The 16198-nt window shown below is 29.1% G+C and overlaps 1 protein-coding gene across 1 annotated transcript in view; it reads right to left on the bottom strand.

Moving 5' to 3' along the window:
• The window catches only part of LOC148226760 (C3 and PZP-like alpha-2-macroglobulin domain-containing protein 8), a 246540-nt gene that overhangs the window by 53738 nt on the left and 176604 nt on the right, over positions 1 to 16198 (bottom strand). Inside the window, exon 10 of the mRNA XM_088203337.1 lies at positions 8231 to 8348. Within this exon, the coding sequence (XP_088059463.1) occupies positions 8231 to 8348 (118 nt within the window). The remainder of the gene's footprint in view (positions 1 to 8230; positions 8349 to 16198) is intronic.

Genomic DNA, 16198 nt, shown 5'->3' with positions numbered 1-16198 from the left:
TCATATCATATGTCATTGTAACAAAAATTTGAGACTAAAACTGTTATTTATCTTTATTTGAGACAAAGTAAATGTAAAACAGGATTTCCTGCGTTAACTGCCAATAAATTAAAATATTGACTTAGTTTCATAGTGAAAAAATAGTTCATTTAATATTGCGCAAACAAAAATTGCGCACAAATAAATTTCAAACAATAAAAATTCTGATCGTTGATGATCAATATACATATATTTGTATATTGGTTCACAATTAAGAAAAACCCATAACTAAAGTCTATTGTAGTGTCAGTTAAACTGAAATTATTTTTTCTATGAATCAAAAATCAACATGATATTTTTAATATACAAAGCAAACGGTTAATATTAGTTTTTCGGTTTATATTTTTTAATTGAACTGCTAGTTCGTCGTCCGAAATCGCCAAACATGAAATTCGACTGCGCTATTGTATTTTATACAGTTTGATTTTTTTTACAAACCTTAACAAGCAATATCTGGTGGCAAAAAAGACTCGTGAAAAAATACATCCAATAAAATCCACTAAAATAAATACAATAAAAATCCACTGTAAATAAACCGTTAGTTGGCGATTGGTCGCATCAAGTACAAAATGACGAGAAAGGCAACGGCGGAGAATTTTCCGACTTTTCCGACTTTCGCGCGTGGTCGTTTCTCTCTATACAGTTTGTACTTGTGTGTTTGTTTGCTTGTTTGTTTTCTTGTTGGCTTTCACTTAATTTATTCGCTTGACTCTTTCCTGCGGCGCCCATAAACTGGCTGTTCATTTTTACGAGGCATGGCGTATATAAAAACGCACTATTGTCTCCTTTGTATTCCGTATATATATATATACAGCAGGATGTATCTATACAACTTTCGGGGGTGGCAACATTTTCAGATTGAAAATGCTGTTGAAATAAAGTAAATGAATACGTCAAAAGCACGTTTAGAAAATTACAAATAAATAATAGAATTCATAAACCTTTTAAGCTTTAAAAATATTCAGCTTATATAAAATATCTTATATGTAATAAAAAATATATTTATTTATAAACTCAGTTAAAAATATGTATATAGTGTAGAATGAAATATGAGTTAAGTGAAATGAAAAAAAAATTACGATTTTAATTATTTTGCGACAATATTGGGTCAGGTTCATAAATTAAACTACCCTTCCATTTAGAATTGCACCACCCAATGGAAGGATTAAATGAGCAGGTCCATAATCAGGCAAAAAGCTTTTAGCCAAATTTACAGGCGTGAAAATACGAATATTTTGTTATTAAATCATTAAAAAACAGTGACAATAGTAGTTTCGGGATTTAAACGTCTAAGACAAAAAGAGACTTCTTTGTTAAAATAAAACACATAGTAAAATCAGATTGAGGCAAAGTAAAATTAAGAAGAGATAGAATAACACATGCATTCAAGATTGCCATCTAAACGACCTTAGGTAATCTGCTCTGATGACCAATGGCAAATTGTTAAAAAAAATACTTGTTATTGACAGTTCCACTAATGAGGCAATTAAGAACCGAAGATCACGTCTTTAAAGACTTTATTTAACAACTTTACTAAGATTCACGCTTGAACATCCATTTTGGATCACAAGGCATGAGAACTTTAAGAATTAAAATAGTGTGGATGTTATCATCTGATCCTAATGGTTGAGTGTCGGTCCTTACATACCGGTCCAATAGAAACCCGTAGCTTCAATATCTATTAGGCTTCGCATGGATGGTCTTTTGGCGTCACATGCTAGAGACGAAATACTTTGTTTAAAAAAATACTTCTTAACGCCACCTTTTTGTAATTGGCCGTCCTACCGAAAGGGATGGAAAACGAAATCTACTATGGAGGGGGCTATGGGTATAAATACGAGAACGCGTTCATACGAACTTAGACCAAGCCAATTATAGACCATCGAAAATCGCAGAAGCTGCCGCTTCTCTCTTCGCATGCCCTGATGCCCAACTTAATGTCAGAAATTAAGCTTTAAGCCCATTTTAAAGACGTTTTAAGCCTATGGACGTACCCACAAATAATAATAACACACAACTTGTACGTGACAATCTCAATTTTTGCAAAAATAAACAAAAATGGAAACGAAAGTCAGGATAGAATGTGCTAAATAAATGTGATAATATGATGTTATAAGATTTACAAAATGGATCAATAGAACATTATAAATGAAAATAAATGTTTTTGTTGTAGAGAGAAGCAAAATGAAAAATTTGAATCATAAGATGTTCAATATATAATATATTATATTAAAAATGTTTATTTTATAAGTTCAAAAATGAGATATTACTGTAGTTTTATAAGTATTTTAGAGAAAAATTAAGAAGTAAATTCTCATAAAGTTGATTACGCAATAAAAAGCAAATAATTTAAAAGTAGTAAATCATATTTTGTATTATTTTTTATGATTTTTATGTTACAAATACCATTAGCTATTAGCTAATATTAATTAATTAATATATATATTATATTATAAACTCCTATCAGCACGACAAAAATTCTATGTGGACCGTATTTTTTTAAAATTTTAATTGTGTCTGTGAGATCAGAATTAGTCAATATTGTATAATTATAATTCTGGTCCATCATCACAGATTAAATTTACTATGATTTTCCTAGTCTCACGGATGAAAATGGTGATGTATAATTAAATTGAGCTAAATCGTATATATTAGGTATTTAAAATTCTCTAACAATAAGCTACTTGTGCTAATTAAAAATATCTTACATGTATTTAATAAAAAAAATACTATCTATACTTTTCACCAACATCATATTATTTCCATAAAGAAAAAGACTAAAAAAAATACTGAAAATATTTATAATGTAATTCCATTTGCACTTAATTTCAGTGATTTAAAATATATGTAAGAGTAGCTATGAAATTCTGTATAATCTGACAATGAACAATTTAAGGAATTAATTTAAAATGTTGAAGGATTAATGAATACATGGAAAATTTGCGTGAAGCGCAAAAACAGGATGGCTGTTTGCAGGCTCGTAAAATTCAGGAACCATTATTACACAGTTTAATAACGGCATATAAAAAGTTTATATTAACCCTTTGGCTGATATGATGTTTTTTAATTCCAATTTTTTTTTCACCTGTGTAAAGTAAAATATTCATATGATGATTTTAAAGAATATATTTATTAAATTATATTTTATATTGATAATACATAAAGACTACTTTGATCTTTCATCATACTTTTCGTTCATTTGATCTTTGCCATATTATTTATTTATTTCTAAAACCTACATCTATCTGAGTGACTCAATTATGTCTCAAACTTTATTTATTCATACAATAAGAGGATATTTTATATGTAAAAATATAGTACAAAAGACTGTGTACGGCTTGTTTCCGGCCTTGGGGCCATTATTCGCGCAAAGCTCAATTTATTGCGAAGCACATAAGCTGGCGAATGTAAAGCGAGTGCGGTTCGAGTACCAACTTTGTCCACGCCTGGACGAACATGTCTGTCAGAGACTTCTGTGCCTCGTATTCAGCGAGAGCTCCGGCTGTAGCTAAACGTAGAGCGGAATTATTGTGGTCGCCCGGAACCGACTCAGTTTGCAATTGAATACATCCGGATTTAACGAGTTTCCAGCAAAAATAAAAATGTTGACGTGCATCAAGTTGATAGAAGTACATCAGCATATCCAAAATAGGATGAAAAAACCGTCAACGATCTAGGGTGACAGGGCCGAATTTGCCAATTATTCAAATGCGCAGAAAATGGGCCAGGTGCTGGTTCGAAATTCTGGCCCTCAATTATTAGATTATCTGAGACATTTGTATACATTATGGTGCCGGCTGGTTGGGGGTAGGGAGTCGAGCCAGACACGGTGCCCCCATGAATTCTAATGCCTTAATTAGCAGTAATTTCTACGGTCATGATAAGGGAATTATCAAGCAAGGCAGATAAGGCACAGCGCAGATCCTTTGCACCGATATGTTCCTTTAGAAAATTGCTCTTAAAGCGACGATTAAAAGCGGTGAATGATAAGAAATAACTTATGTAAATACTACCAGCATATTTATAATACATTTTTAGAATAATAATATTAATATAAACCATTAACATGACAAATATAATTTTATTTCCATTTTTTAAATTCAATAATTGCAAATCATTGATAAAGACATAACTGGCGATAGCATAATGCGTTACTATTTTTTTAAGTTATTTCTCGAAAATTTCTCGAAAAAAATGTTAAATCGAGAAATCTTATAAAGCATTTTTTATTATATAAAATTAAATTTGTATTAATATTTTTAAAATGTTTTATTTTTGCTTAAGTAATAAAAGAAGACACTCTGATAAAAGATGTTCGAAAGTATTTTAACAAGCAATAATTTTTTTTTAAATTTTCTATTGCTCTAACCGGCCGGCGGCTTTATCTTTGCTATGGTGATCTAAGAACCCGCTCCAATTAAACAAACTACGCAGAATGCAAAATAATTTTGAATTCAAAATAAAAGGTTTGTAATATTGTATTTGTAAAACATCAACAGCTGATATTAACAACTGTCTTACAAGTATTATTGATAGCCAAAGGGGCCTTAATTTTTTGTTAAAACAATTAGAAAATATCAATTTTGAGCTAAGCTTAAAATTCTAACTTGAGATAATAGAGGAATTATATAATCGAAGAAACCAGACATTGATGTCATTAATTATTTGCAAAATCCATAATATTTCATCAATCAAAAAAATAATGACTTCTCTAGATATTCTTCAAACGCAAAAATATTTAAAATTAGCAAAGAAATTATTTGAGGAATATTTAATGGTTTGACGAATTCTAAAAACTCTCGCAACTCCATTAAATCATTTAAATCCATTATTAATTGTAAATATTTTAATTTTAAGTGCATATTTGAAGCCTTGTTGTGGATTTAACCATCATCAACATAAAACGAGAGAAATTATTTTACGGCATAAATTTATTTAACTAGAAAAATAACGGATATGACTACTATTTGTTTGATGGATGTACGAAAACTACGATTCACAGTAAATTTAATTTAATTTAACAAGCTCAAATAATAATTTTGATGCAACGACAATGTAATTCAGACATATTGAAATACTTTTGTATTACAACAAAAACTATAAGCAGTAATTTGAGAACAGTGGCAGTTGACGTGAAATTTGGGCCTGCCACCAGGGCTTTGCCCTTGGATTCAGAGGCTGCAACTCCCAGAGCTGTGCTACAGGGACCATATTCTCAGACCTGCGACATTGCGCCTATACTCTCCAGGAAATCAATACCATTAGACTGCAGTTCATAAATGCAGCGTCTTTAAAGGACCTACGTTCCTCATTAACCAACAGCATAATTGACTCATTCAGTACTCTTTATGATAAAAAATGTTTAATAATTCATCTAACGGAAACTTTTAGTAAAAGGGAATCAATAATATTTCAAATTAAAACACATTTTTATATATTAATAATATTCAGATGAGATATCTATGCTTAGATGCTGCTTTTAATAAAATATGTGTTAAACATGCTAACGATCCGATCGTGGCATTTCAAGTATGATACACTTAACTATTTATGTACCTCCATAAACGGAAAAGTGTTTGCGCTTTGTCGCCAAAAATAACTTTATATAACATCTCACACACATAACATGTTTATGGGTAAACTTTTTCTCGGTAAAGGATGGACCCTCCCCTACCATTTTTTGACTTTAAAATATATATAATAGGCACAAGGGTTGGTGTAGGAGTTTTCCCGATAAAATTTAGCCTTTATCGTTGGCAGTATCTTAAGTCGAAACCGCCCGAAAACATCTAACGTCCTGCGGCGGCTGTTCAGACTTGGAACTGAATTATGATAATTGGTTTTTGGAAATGGTATACTTGATGCCCAATGTGGCAATTTCCATCTCTTTTTTTCTTTCTCTCTCTCTCCCTCTCTCACACTGCCTCTATGGCGTAGGGGCGTTTTTCATTTTTCCTATTCAAACTTTTCGCATTATAGAAATGTACATGACGTTGCCATAAATTTGCTTGACAAATTTTATCTCGTGCAAAATATGCACGAATACGATAATATAATAATATATCTTATACGTGGTGTAAGTGTTAAGTTGTTCTGAAAATTGTATCAGATTTTGGCTATACAGGGTGTGGCATAAGCGTCTATAGAAATCATATTCACATTTGAATTTAATTTTCAATAGATTTATTTTTTCCATTAAGCATAGGTTTTTAATTAAAATTTAATACACAAAGAGTAAGTCGTGTTTACTAACACTGCAATCGAATATAAAAAATAAAAATCAATATATTTAAATTAATATGAGAAAATAAAACATTATATATTTTCATAAAACATATTTTCTATGTATTTTTTTTTTGTAATTATAAAATGAGGTCTTATATATGTTAAGTTAAAAACGCTTTTTTTATAATAAGCGAAGCACTAATTAAGTAAAAGTTATTCTCGTAAAACTTAAGTCGAAGTATTATTAAAAAACAATTAATAATTAGTCAAAGTTATTTTTGTAAAACATTTAAAGGAGAAAAATTAATTTGAAATGACGTATTCAATTATAGAAATAGGAACATGTTGACCAATATTTTTAAAGTAACTCTTAGATGAACTGTTTTTTGTGCTTGAACTAAGCCCTTAGTATTTGTGAGATAAAGAGGGTTTTTATTGCACAAAATTCTGCACACATTATTATTAAAATAAATGATTTGATCTATATAAAAACTTATATTGTAAATGCAATGAAAGTTTACTGTTTATGCTAACAAGATCTGCCTTTGAATAACATATTTATTCAATACATTTATAAACTCTTCTATCAATACTGATAATATTTATATTCACCAAAAGTTGAATACTCAACTTCATAAGCTCATGGACTTTATATGATTTTTCAAAATATTCTGCCAAGAGTTTGGAACAGAAAAAAGTTTTATTGGAAAACATAAAAATGAGCTGTCTTTGAAGTAGATGAATCATAACCGATGTAATTGAACTAAAAAATGTTCAAGCAATATTTGGTAAGTGAAATGTGAGAGAATTAAACATTTTTTAGGCTAAAACCTAAATATATTTCAATGAGAAAGTACAAGAAGTAAGTTTAAAAAAAAAATGTTTTTTTAACCAAGCAAAGACAATCTAATTTCGCCTGTTTTAGTAAAAATGTACAATAAATTAAAATAAATAATTTTATAAGCGTGTAGAATTCGGATCGCATGTAAACAATAATTTATGCTTCAAATGACAAAAAATCGTGCATGAGACACAATATTGCACAATAACCACAAACTTAAAAAAGTCAATAATAATTAATCATCCTTCACCGCAGTGTAAAAAACTCAAGACATACACCTTAGGCCTTGCATCAAATGCCATTATCGTTATGACATTGCTCTCTCCAATGAGTGTCAACTTTAAGGGGGGTGTTTTTAAAGATAACGCGATATTTTCTTCATTATATATAATCATCCTAATAATTTATATGGTGCTATATAAATGTTTACAAGCATAATAATATTTGCTGCTAGATAAGGAGTGGTATGGCATTACAATATTGTAAACACTCAACTAAATAATTTTCCCTCATTTATTCACACATTATATATAGGGAGAAAATCTCATCATTATCGACCAACTAACGAAGGGCTCAAAGTATTATATAACACGGGGCACAATTCACGAAAAGGTTAATTGTTCTCCGAGTAACCCTGTACTATTTAATCCAGTCTGTGCTTAACCATCGAATCGTAGGTCTAAAAGTACTTTTCGCCGTAGTGTTGTAAATTGTGTGACAGTAATGATCCGCTGCAGTATCATTGTTATATGTACCTCTCGTTTGGGGGCAAAGTTTTCTGTTCCTCGGTCAAAGTTGCGCCCCCAGGGGACCGGTTAGTTTGGCTTTGAAAGTTTTCGCCAGTTCAACAACGAAGGGTCCAAGATGAGGGACGATGATTTGTGCACGGTCCTCCCCGTACCTACCATTATAATACCTCAACGCAGAAACGTAAATTGTTATTTTATTAAGACAAATTGAGTATCATACGCTGCGCCAGTGTTTGTATTTCGAATTTAATTCGTATTATGTAAGTAAACTTTGAACGATTCGATGTAAGGTCTACCCGAGCGAGATTAATAACAAACAGCCCCTTACTTACTAACGATAGTTTAATTATTATAAATATTATGCAAAAACAAATACCTCTTTGTGCTGTAGTTGGACCTCAAAGTCGTTCACGTCGCTGACTGGCTCTCCGTCAGCTGTTATGTAGTAAACGAGAATTTGACTTGATGGTGCCATATCGGGTTTCACTAAAAAGCTGTAAAATTACATAGGTATTAATATTACATTGAAAAATTTGTGGCAAGAGCAAATATAAAATTTGTAAATAAATACGAATAATGATTTCTGATTCACTTTTACGCAAGATTTTTAACTAATGTTAATAACGAGACAATTTTAATTAAAATATTTATATAAAAATAGCAGTTACCATAATTCGTCATATAAAAAATAATATTAAAATAAAATTATACGAACCGGAAAAGCTCCTAGTATCTGACAATAAATATTATAAATCAATGTGAAATTTCAGAGTATTAAGGAGCTGGATAGCGATAGTCATAAGCGAATCAGTTAGTGTATAAGTCTTTGTATATACATTAAGTTGATATTTTAAAAGCACTTTTGGCTACATAAATTATTAATATAACATTAATGCTATTATTAATATAAAATATTTTTCGCTCAAATATTTTTCAGTTATTTCTATGGGCTTTGATGTTGCTAATAATATTCACGCAATTTTAAGAAATTCATTATTTTTCAATGCGATAATATAATCAATACACAAACCAATTAGCGTATTTTTGATTTATTCTCTTATTCTCACAAAAAGTTAAATTTGATCTTGTCTTGCAGTCAAAAATAAGCGATTACTTGTTTTATTAGAAATTTTTCAATTAATATTTTTTATAATATATAATTTTATTTTTCTAATATATGTATTCACATCTTAATATTGTGATCATTTTTTTAATATAAATCTAACTATGCACGCTTTACAGGTCATGTTAGCCTTATAAATAATTTAATGTACATACATATTTGTGAGATATGTTTTGTAAATGAAAAATAGTTTGAAAAATAGGGCACACATAAATTCAATAAATGTAAATTATTTTGAGACAATGAATGGCTCGTGAATCCTCTAGCGCAAACGTCCTGGTCAAAACAAGCAAGAATAAAGGACGTAATCGTTACTTGAGAATCTAATATTTAGATTCCTGACGATTAATAATACCTATGAATCTCGAAATTAGTAAAAATAATCTCGAAAGTTTTAAGATTACTTAAAATCAATATATTTTATTGGGTAATAATATAGTTGGTATTAAATTGATGATGCAATTGTCAAATTAGACAATAAAATTCTTGTCACGACAGAACACCAATTGTGCATCAGTCATGAAATTCATCTCCTTATTTATGAAATCATTTACAAAAATATTTTTACTTAACTTTTGGAATCATGTCCTAAAAAAACGTTCGAAATCAATTTAATAATTCGTAGTAAAACTTAAAAGATTTTTTTATTGTTAATAAAATAAAATTGTGGCAACAATACCTAAAATAATGTTTATCTACTAAAATATGTTAAAAACCAATACGGCAAATATATTTTTTAATAATTTAGACTTTAAAACTAGGTAGAATAGTATGGTAGACTATTTACATTTTTAATATTAAGAGCATAAAAAATGCTAATAGATTAATATATTGTTTTCGTAACATTTACCAAAAAAAAAATGCATAAAAATTGCATTAAATATAACAGATTTTAAATATTTAAATATAGCTTTTAAAACATTTTGTCAACGTGATTTTATCTTATGCTTAACTAATAAATAGTAGACTCCCTAATAACACGGTAAATTAGGGGCGTGCTATTTGAGCGCGTGTAATTGGGGAACTAGAAAATATTTTTACAATACTAAATGTACATCTTAAATCTTTACCCCTGTTTTAACGTCACTGCCAAGTCTTCAAAAAAAATATTTCTGGATAAAACACTTGCGCCTTAACTATAAAGAAAAATCGGGCAAAGAAATCTTGACTTTGAAGTCAAATTAAGTAACGTATTTCTAGTTAAAACACATCTGTTTAGGTAAAACATCATATAAAAAAATTCAGTTCCTGCTTAAATGAAAATAAATTAATTTAAAACTTGTATTTAGTATACAAAGGACTTATTAATCTTTTAAAAAATTATAATTTCACACATGGTTGTAACTAAAGCGCTGTCATTTATCAACGAGACTGACAACAGACAATAAGACATCTAGAGACAATAAGAAGAACACGTCTTTGCGATTGAAAGGACACAGAATGGTACAAAAGTCGATATAAGTCCTGGTAATTCCGTTTGATTGAAGACTCGCTGTTCAGCGGGCTTAGGAAAATTACTTATCTCGGGACTGTCCGATGAAAATGTTTTTCATCTGCACAGCCAGGATTTAGAGTAGTGGTACGTTATAGCCGATAAAAGTAATGATGCACCGGATCAATCAATCTTTGGCACGATATTGTCTTCGCCGGCGATATCTCCATCGGACAGGACAAAGCAAATGAAATTGAAACGTTCCGTTCGGGACGATATAATTCGGTCATCTTCAGACAATGGCTGATGGGATTCGCTTTTTTGTTCTATTTTATTTTTCATTTCGATTCTCATCTTGCCCGGGATGTCACGTCCAATAAATATAAGATCCTCCAAGGGACCGGAACACGAAGATTTTTCATTACTGAAAGCGCAAACCTAGCGTTTCATCGGAACTGACACCTGGCAACGTGTATTTATATAATATTATATTTTATGTATGAGAGATATAAAAGCAAAAAGAGTCAATGCCTAAAAATTTAAAAAACACGTTAGTACCTATGTTCGTTTTTTACATGGTGACTCAAATGTAAAAGTATGTTTATAAATATATAAATACATGTTGAAAGTATTTGCAAAAAAGCAATTTATTAATAATCAACATTGTATGTATTTAAATATTTATACCTAATTATACAGTACTTCACATACAATCGTATTAATATGTTACAAATTTAATATTTAAATCGCTATTTATTATTTATAAATGCACTTATCATGACGGGTATTTTATGATGCGGCCAATACCAACTTAACATACTAATTATTTATGATAATATACTATAAATATATGTATGAATATTAATTATTAAAAATAAAATTTAAAACATCGTCCTTTAAATATTTATTTATTTAAAATATTCATTAAGACAATCCTTAATAAAGAACACGTACTAGAAAAAATAAACTAGTACGATATTACATTAGAAAAGCTAGTTTAGAATAATATATTTCATTATTAAGAATTAAAAATTGTCTGTGTTGTGAAAGAGAATCGAAATTAAAGTCAGTTACTTAAAAAAAAGTCGTAACAGACATCAAAAATAATAAAGTGCATTCATTACAAGAATGGAAAAGAAAAAGTCTAGAGATGATAGTATTAGGGGAGGCAAACTTTTTTTGGCGTACGCAAAGCCGCTAAATCCCTTTCATTAAATATGCAGAAACGGAAAGGGAAAATGTGAAGGAAATTTTCGGACCTAATATGCTGTTTCCCATCTCTGCAGGGAAATAAAATAATAAAAGCTTTTTTTTATCACTTTTTTCAAAACAAAAGTTATACCGCACCCGATATAATAACAGGAAAAGGTCAGAGAGTATTCGAAATAACTTATGAATAATAAAATGAGCTTTCGCAAAAGTTAAAAGCATTTAAAAAAAATGATATTATTATAAAACAGAATTACGAATATTGTTATTAATTAAATAGTATTCACAGAGAAAATATATTTAGACTTGCCCTTTATTAACACAATGATTGACAAGTTTTATATAATACATATTTAATATAATCAGCTTTAGAGTGGCTTTAAGTAAAATATAATAAATTAGGGTTTAATAAAAATATTAACTTTAATTATAATTTAATAAATTTATTTCTTTAACGCAATTTATGTATGTAGCATAAAATTTTTTTTTTTTGGAATAATACTATTTTTATATAAATACGTTTTATTTTAAAAAGTAGGTGTAAAAATATTTAAATAATATAAAAATAATATAGAAAATAAAAATCAACTCATTAAAAGGTGCTAATGATGTGAAAGTTGACATTTTATTTCAACTCTTACGAAGTAAACTAAAAATATATTCTCAGGACTAATGCTATTTAGAAAGTTCTATTATGACAAAAAATGTATATTATAAAAAGACACAATTTAAAATATTTGTAGGATTTCTAAAAATATTAAAATCTAAAACATAAATTGGATCTTAAACTATTGTATATACTCAAATATATATAGCCTATGATCGATTGTAAAGAACATTTAGTATATCGAAGTTTAGAAAAAAGTTCTGAGAGATGTTCAAGACTATAGCGATTCACTGAATAATATATAATAATTCCTTATCAATATTCACACATATTTTTTTTATTTGCGCAAATTTTATATTTTACTTAATTAGCCAAAATGCCTTGAAATATTTTTTTAATAACGGAGGATACAAATTCAGGTGATTTTGGCAAACACAAAATTTTATATATAAAATATTGCTTTCCTTGTATATTATTATTAAAAGCCCCAAAAATGTGTTAAAAGTTGGTTTCAGAATAGGATTTTCTTAAAGGCTAAAGCATAATGCTACCTATATAGAAAAAATAAAGTCAGACATATAAAATACTAAAAATAGAAATAATTATAAAATACAAATTATTGCCAATAAAAATATTGTTTGAGAAGATATCAAGAAACTTGTTTTTATAACACATGTATTAAAAATAATTCTGTGTGTTTTTATTAAACAAAAATTTTGACAAAAATGCGCAGGACAAAATTGCGCTGACAAAAATGTTCCGACAAAATTAGAAAGTAAAACAATATATTTTTAAAATTTGTCTCTATATACGATAATCTGAGTACAGTGATGATATAATTATGTAGTTTTACATAAAAATTCATATTTAAAAATATTAAATATGTCAAAACTTTATAATAAAATGTTGAAAAAATACTTGGCTGGACCAGTTCTCGTGTACTCCAAGCCAAAACAAAAGTTGTATTTTATGTGGTAGCCTCGAGTAGATGTTAAAATATAATTTATTTACCTCGAGTAGAAATGAGGGTAGATCAACGACTTAATCAAGTGAGATTTGGTGTTGAATTTGAATTAATTACAGTCCTGGGCTATTTTGTCATGCGTGATTATGTCGATGCACGATTTTGTCGACGCACTTTTGTCAACACAGTTTTGTTTAAGATGCTATTATTTAAAGGCAAATTTTTAATATTGTTTTAAATTTCTTGTATTACAATTTCGAATATACAAGTAGAAAAAATAGTATTAAAATCCAAGATACTATTTGAGTAGAAAGTGATAGAGAGCTCAGAGCAAAAAAGAGAGTCAGAATTAAATTGCAGAGTTATTAGGTCAGACCCGATTCGATTATTAAAGACAATCTTATTTAGTATTCGAAGATATATTATTTTTATTATTTAAATTAATGTAAACATATTAATATTATTTTATGCACATATACTCAAGGGCTCTTTACGATATCGAGGAAATGCTAACATTCGCCTGGTTAATTAATAACCTCGGTTGCGAGCCTCACCCTATGTAGAGTATTAGAACCTTCAATTACCCCGAGCGGATCGATGACCTCAAATTTGCATAATAAAGTGTCGATATCAAATTATTGTCTATACGGCCGCGCGTCTTCAAGAAAAAGCAATAAATATTCATTGAATAAGTTAGCCTTTGATGGGGGCCCACTTGAAAGTATCCCAATAGCATCTTATTTACACTCGAAAAAAGGGTTTCGAAAGTAATTCGAAAACGGACGCGGCGGTCGGACTTTCGTATATAAGGGCGTAGGCTTCTATTTATTTTACGTGAAAGGGAGATTTGGAAGAAGGCAGACCCTTCATAAAATAAAACCCGATTCTGAGGCGTTACAATTGTTGGTCGTTCTTGATTCGATATAGGGTGAGCGGTTGGAGTGTTATTAATTGCATTTACCGAGTCAGCTCGTCTAATAAAACGGCTAGGTTTATTGTTTTGTGAATTTAAATGCGTTAATATTAAATAGGATCACGACATACGAAATATGTAAATATTAAGCAATTCAGAAATATGATATCTCGTTCAAAAAATTCCATGTGCACAAATATGTTCGTTTGTGATGTTTACATTCCCAGAAACATTTCAATTTGTTCGTATACAATATTATGTGGAAATAATGAATGGGTTGATATGAAATTTTGATGCTAGGAATGCGAATTTCTTAATAACGATATGGATATGATATTTTCATTGAGTTGTTACGTCGAATTTATATTAAATAGGGCAATAATAAACGTAAACAAATATTGAATTCACACAAAAATTACTATGACGAAAGAGCGATGCAAAGATTGAGAGAAAAAGTATATAGCGTGTAACTCAAGTTCGTATAATAAAATAATAACTTTAAAACATATTTCTAATTAGCTTAAGATCTAGAAAAAATAACCAAGAGGATAAAAATAACAATTAATAAACAAATATAAAATTTGATGCTATACAATATTTAAGAATTGCCGTTTTAGATTTAACGACTTTTTTAGAGAAAAATGTTTATATTCTTTCTGGAAAACTATTGTTAAATTAAATATAACTATTAAGCTATAATTTATTTATTATGTTTTAAATCTTAATGTCACAGAGAAATCTCATACACTACGTAATTTTAAGAACCATTACAAAAGTGTTTCAAAACTCGAAAATGATGACTCTGGCATGAAAAAACGATTGAAAATGGTGACTCTGACGTAATACAAAACCCAAAAGTATTGTATATAAACTAAAAAAAACTTTCGGCTTAAACTTAATTTTTATAATGTTTTAAACCTATATTAACACTTTACTTCCTACTCAATGAATCAAAAATAGTGCGTTCCATAACATCTCAGACTAGCAACTCTGAGGTTGCGGGTTCTAGCCCCAGCGACGGCACTCGAAATTTTATTTATAAAATTGCGCTATTATTAAAAGTCGGCCCCAGCTGCAGTGAAATTATATTACACATATCACTGATAAAACAGTTTTAAAACACATGTATAAACACCAATAAAAAATAATAGAAAAGGCCGGTGAATATATCTACCAAGCATCCCTTGAACCAACATTCTACACAATACAGACGTTAAGAAGTTATACAAAGACAATAAAAAAGTCTAGTTCCATCCTGTATAATTCAAATTAGTCAGAAGGTCGAAGACTGGAAGGGATGTTGCAACTTTCATTAATTCGCAAAGATATATCTGCGAACTACAGCAATTCAGAATAATCTGAATCAATACAGAACTAGTATTCCGCTTTTTATTTAAACTATGTGGGAGCTTTGCTGAACATGTACCGTGCGGAGCTACGCCGAATCGACCAATATGACCATTAAAAACCGAGACAAAGATTTTTTATTAATTTTGTGACCAGTTTTAGCCAGAGCAATCAACTAAAACAATTAAATATTATTTAAAGACTATAGTGACGCAGTAACTTAAAAATAAGATATCATAAGAATTAGTAAAAAATCGTCAAGACATTTAAATAAATTACTACATATAAAATTAGTGTTTTGAGAATTTTATGAGAAGTTTTGCCCGCAATTCACTTCAAGCAATTTACCTCCAGCAATTGATCGCATTTACAATTTATAGTCAATAAATTATTTATAGCATATTTTACAGTCTAGAAGCCATAAGACATGTTTATAGAAACTTTCATATTTATTAGTTGATTGACAAGTCTAAAATGTTTTTTTAAATCAAAACGTATTTTAAGATGTATAAATTATATGCTGTTTTACAATGTCTGTAATACTCAAATTTACAGTTGATCAAATCCATTTTCTGTTCAAAGCCAAATCTAACTTGAACGAATAAATATAATGTTTCGAAACTGTTACAATGAAGTTTTAAATTTTACTAAATAGGCCAGCTAAAATGTATCGAACAATTAATTTATAATTCCACTGGGCAATAACTGTATTTATTTACTGCAATGGTAAAAATAACACGTTGTTTTTT

The sequence above is a fragment of the Plectrocnemia conspersa genome, unplaced genomic scaffold, assembly GCF_051122295.1.
Source record: "Plectrocnemia conspersa isolate PC_06_02 unplaced genomic scaffold, ASM5112229v1 ptg000014l, whole genome shotgun sequence".
In the NCBI taxonomy this organism is placed as follows: domain Eukaryota; kingdom Metazoa; phylum Arthropoda; class Insecta; order Trichoptera; family Polycentropodidae; genus Plectrocnemia; species Plectrocnemia conspersa.
Note: the sequence above shows the minus strand (reverse complement) of the source record. Positions and strands in the feature narration are given on the sequence as shown.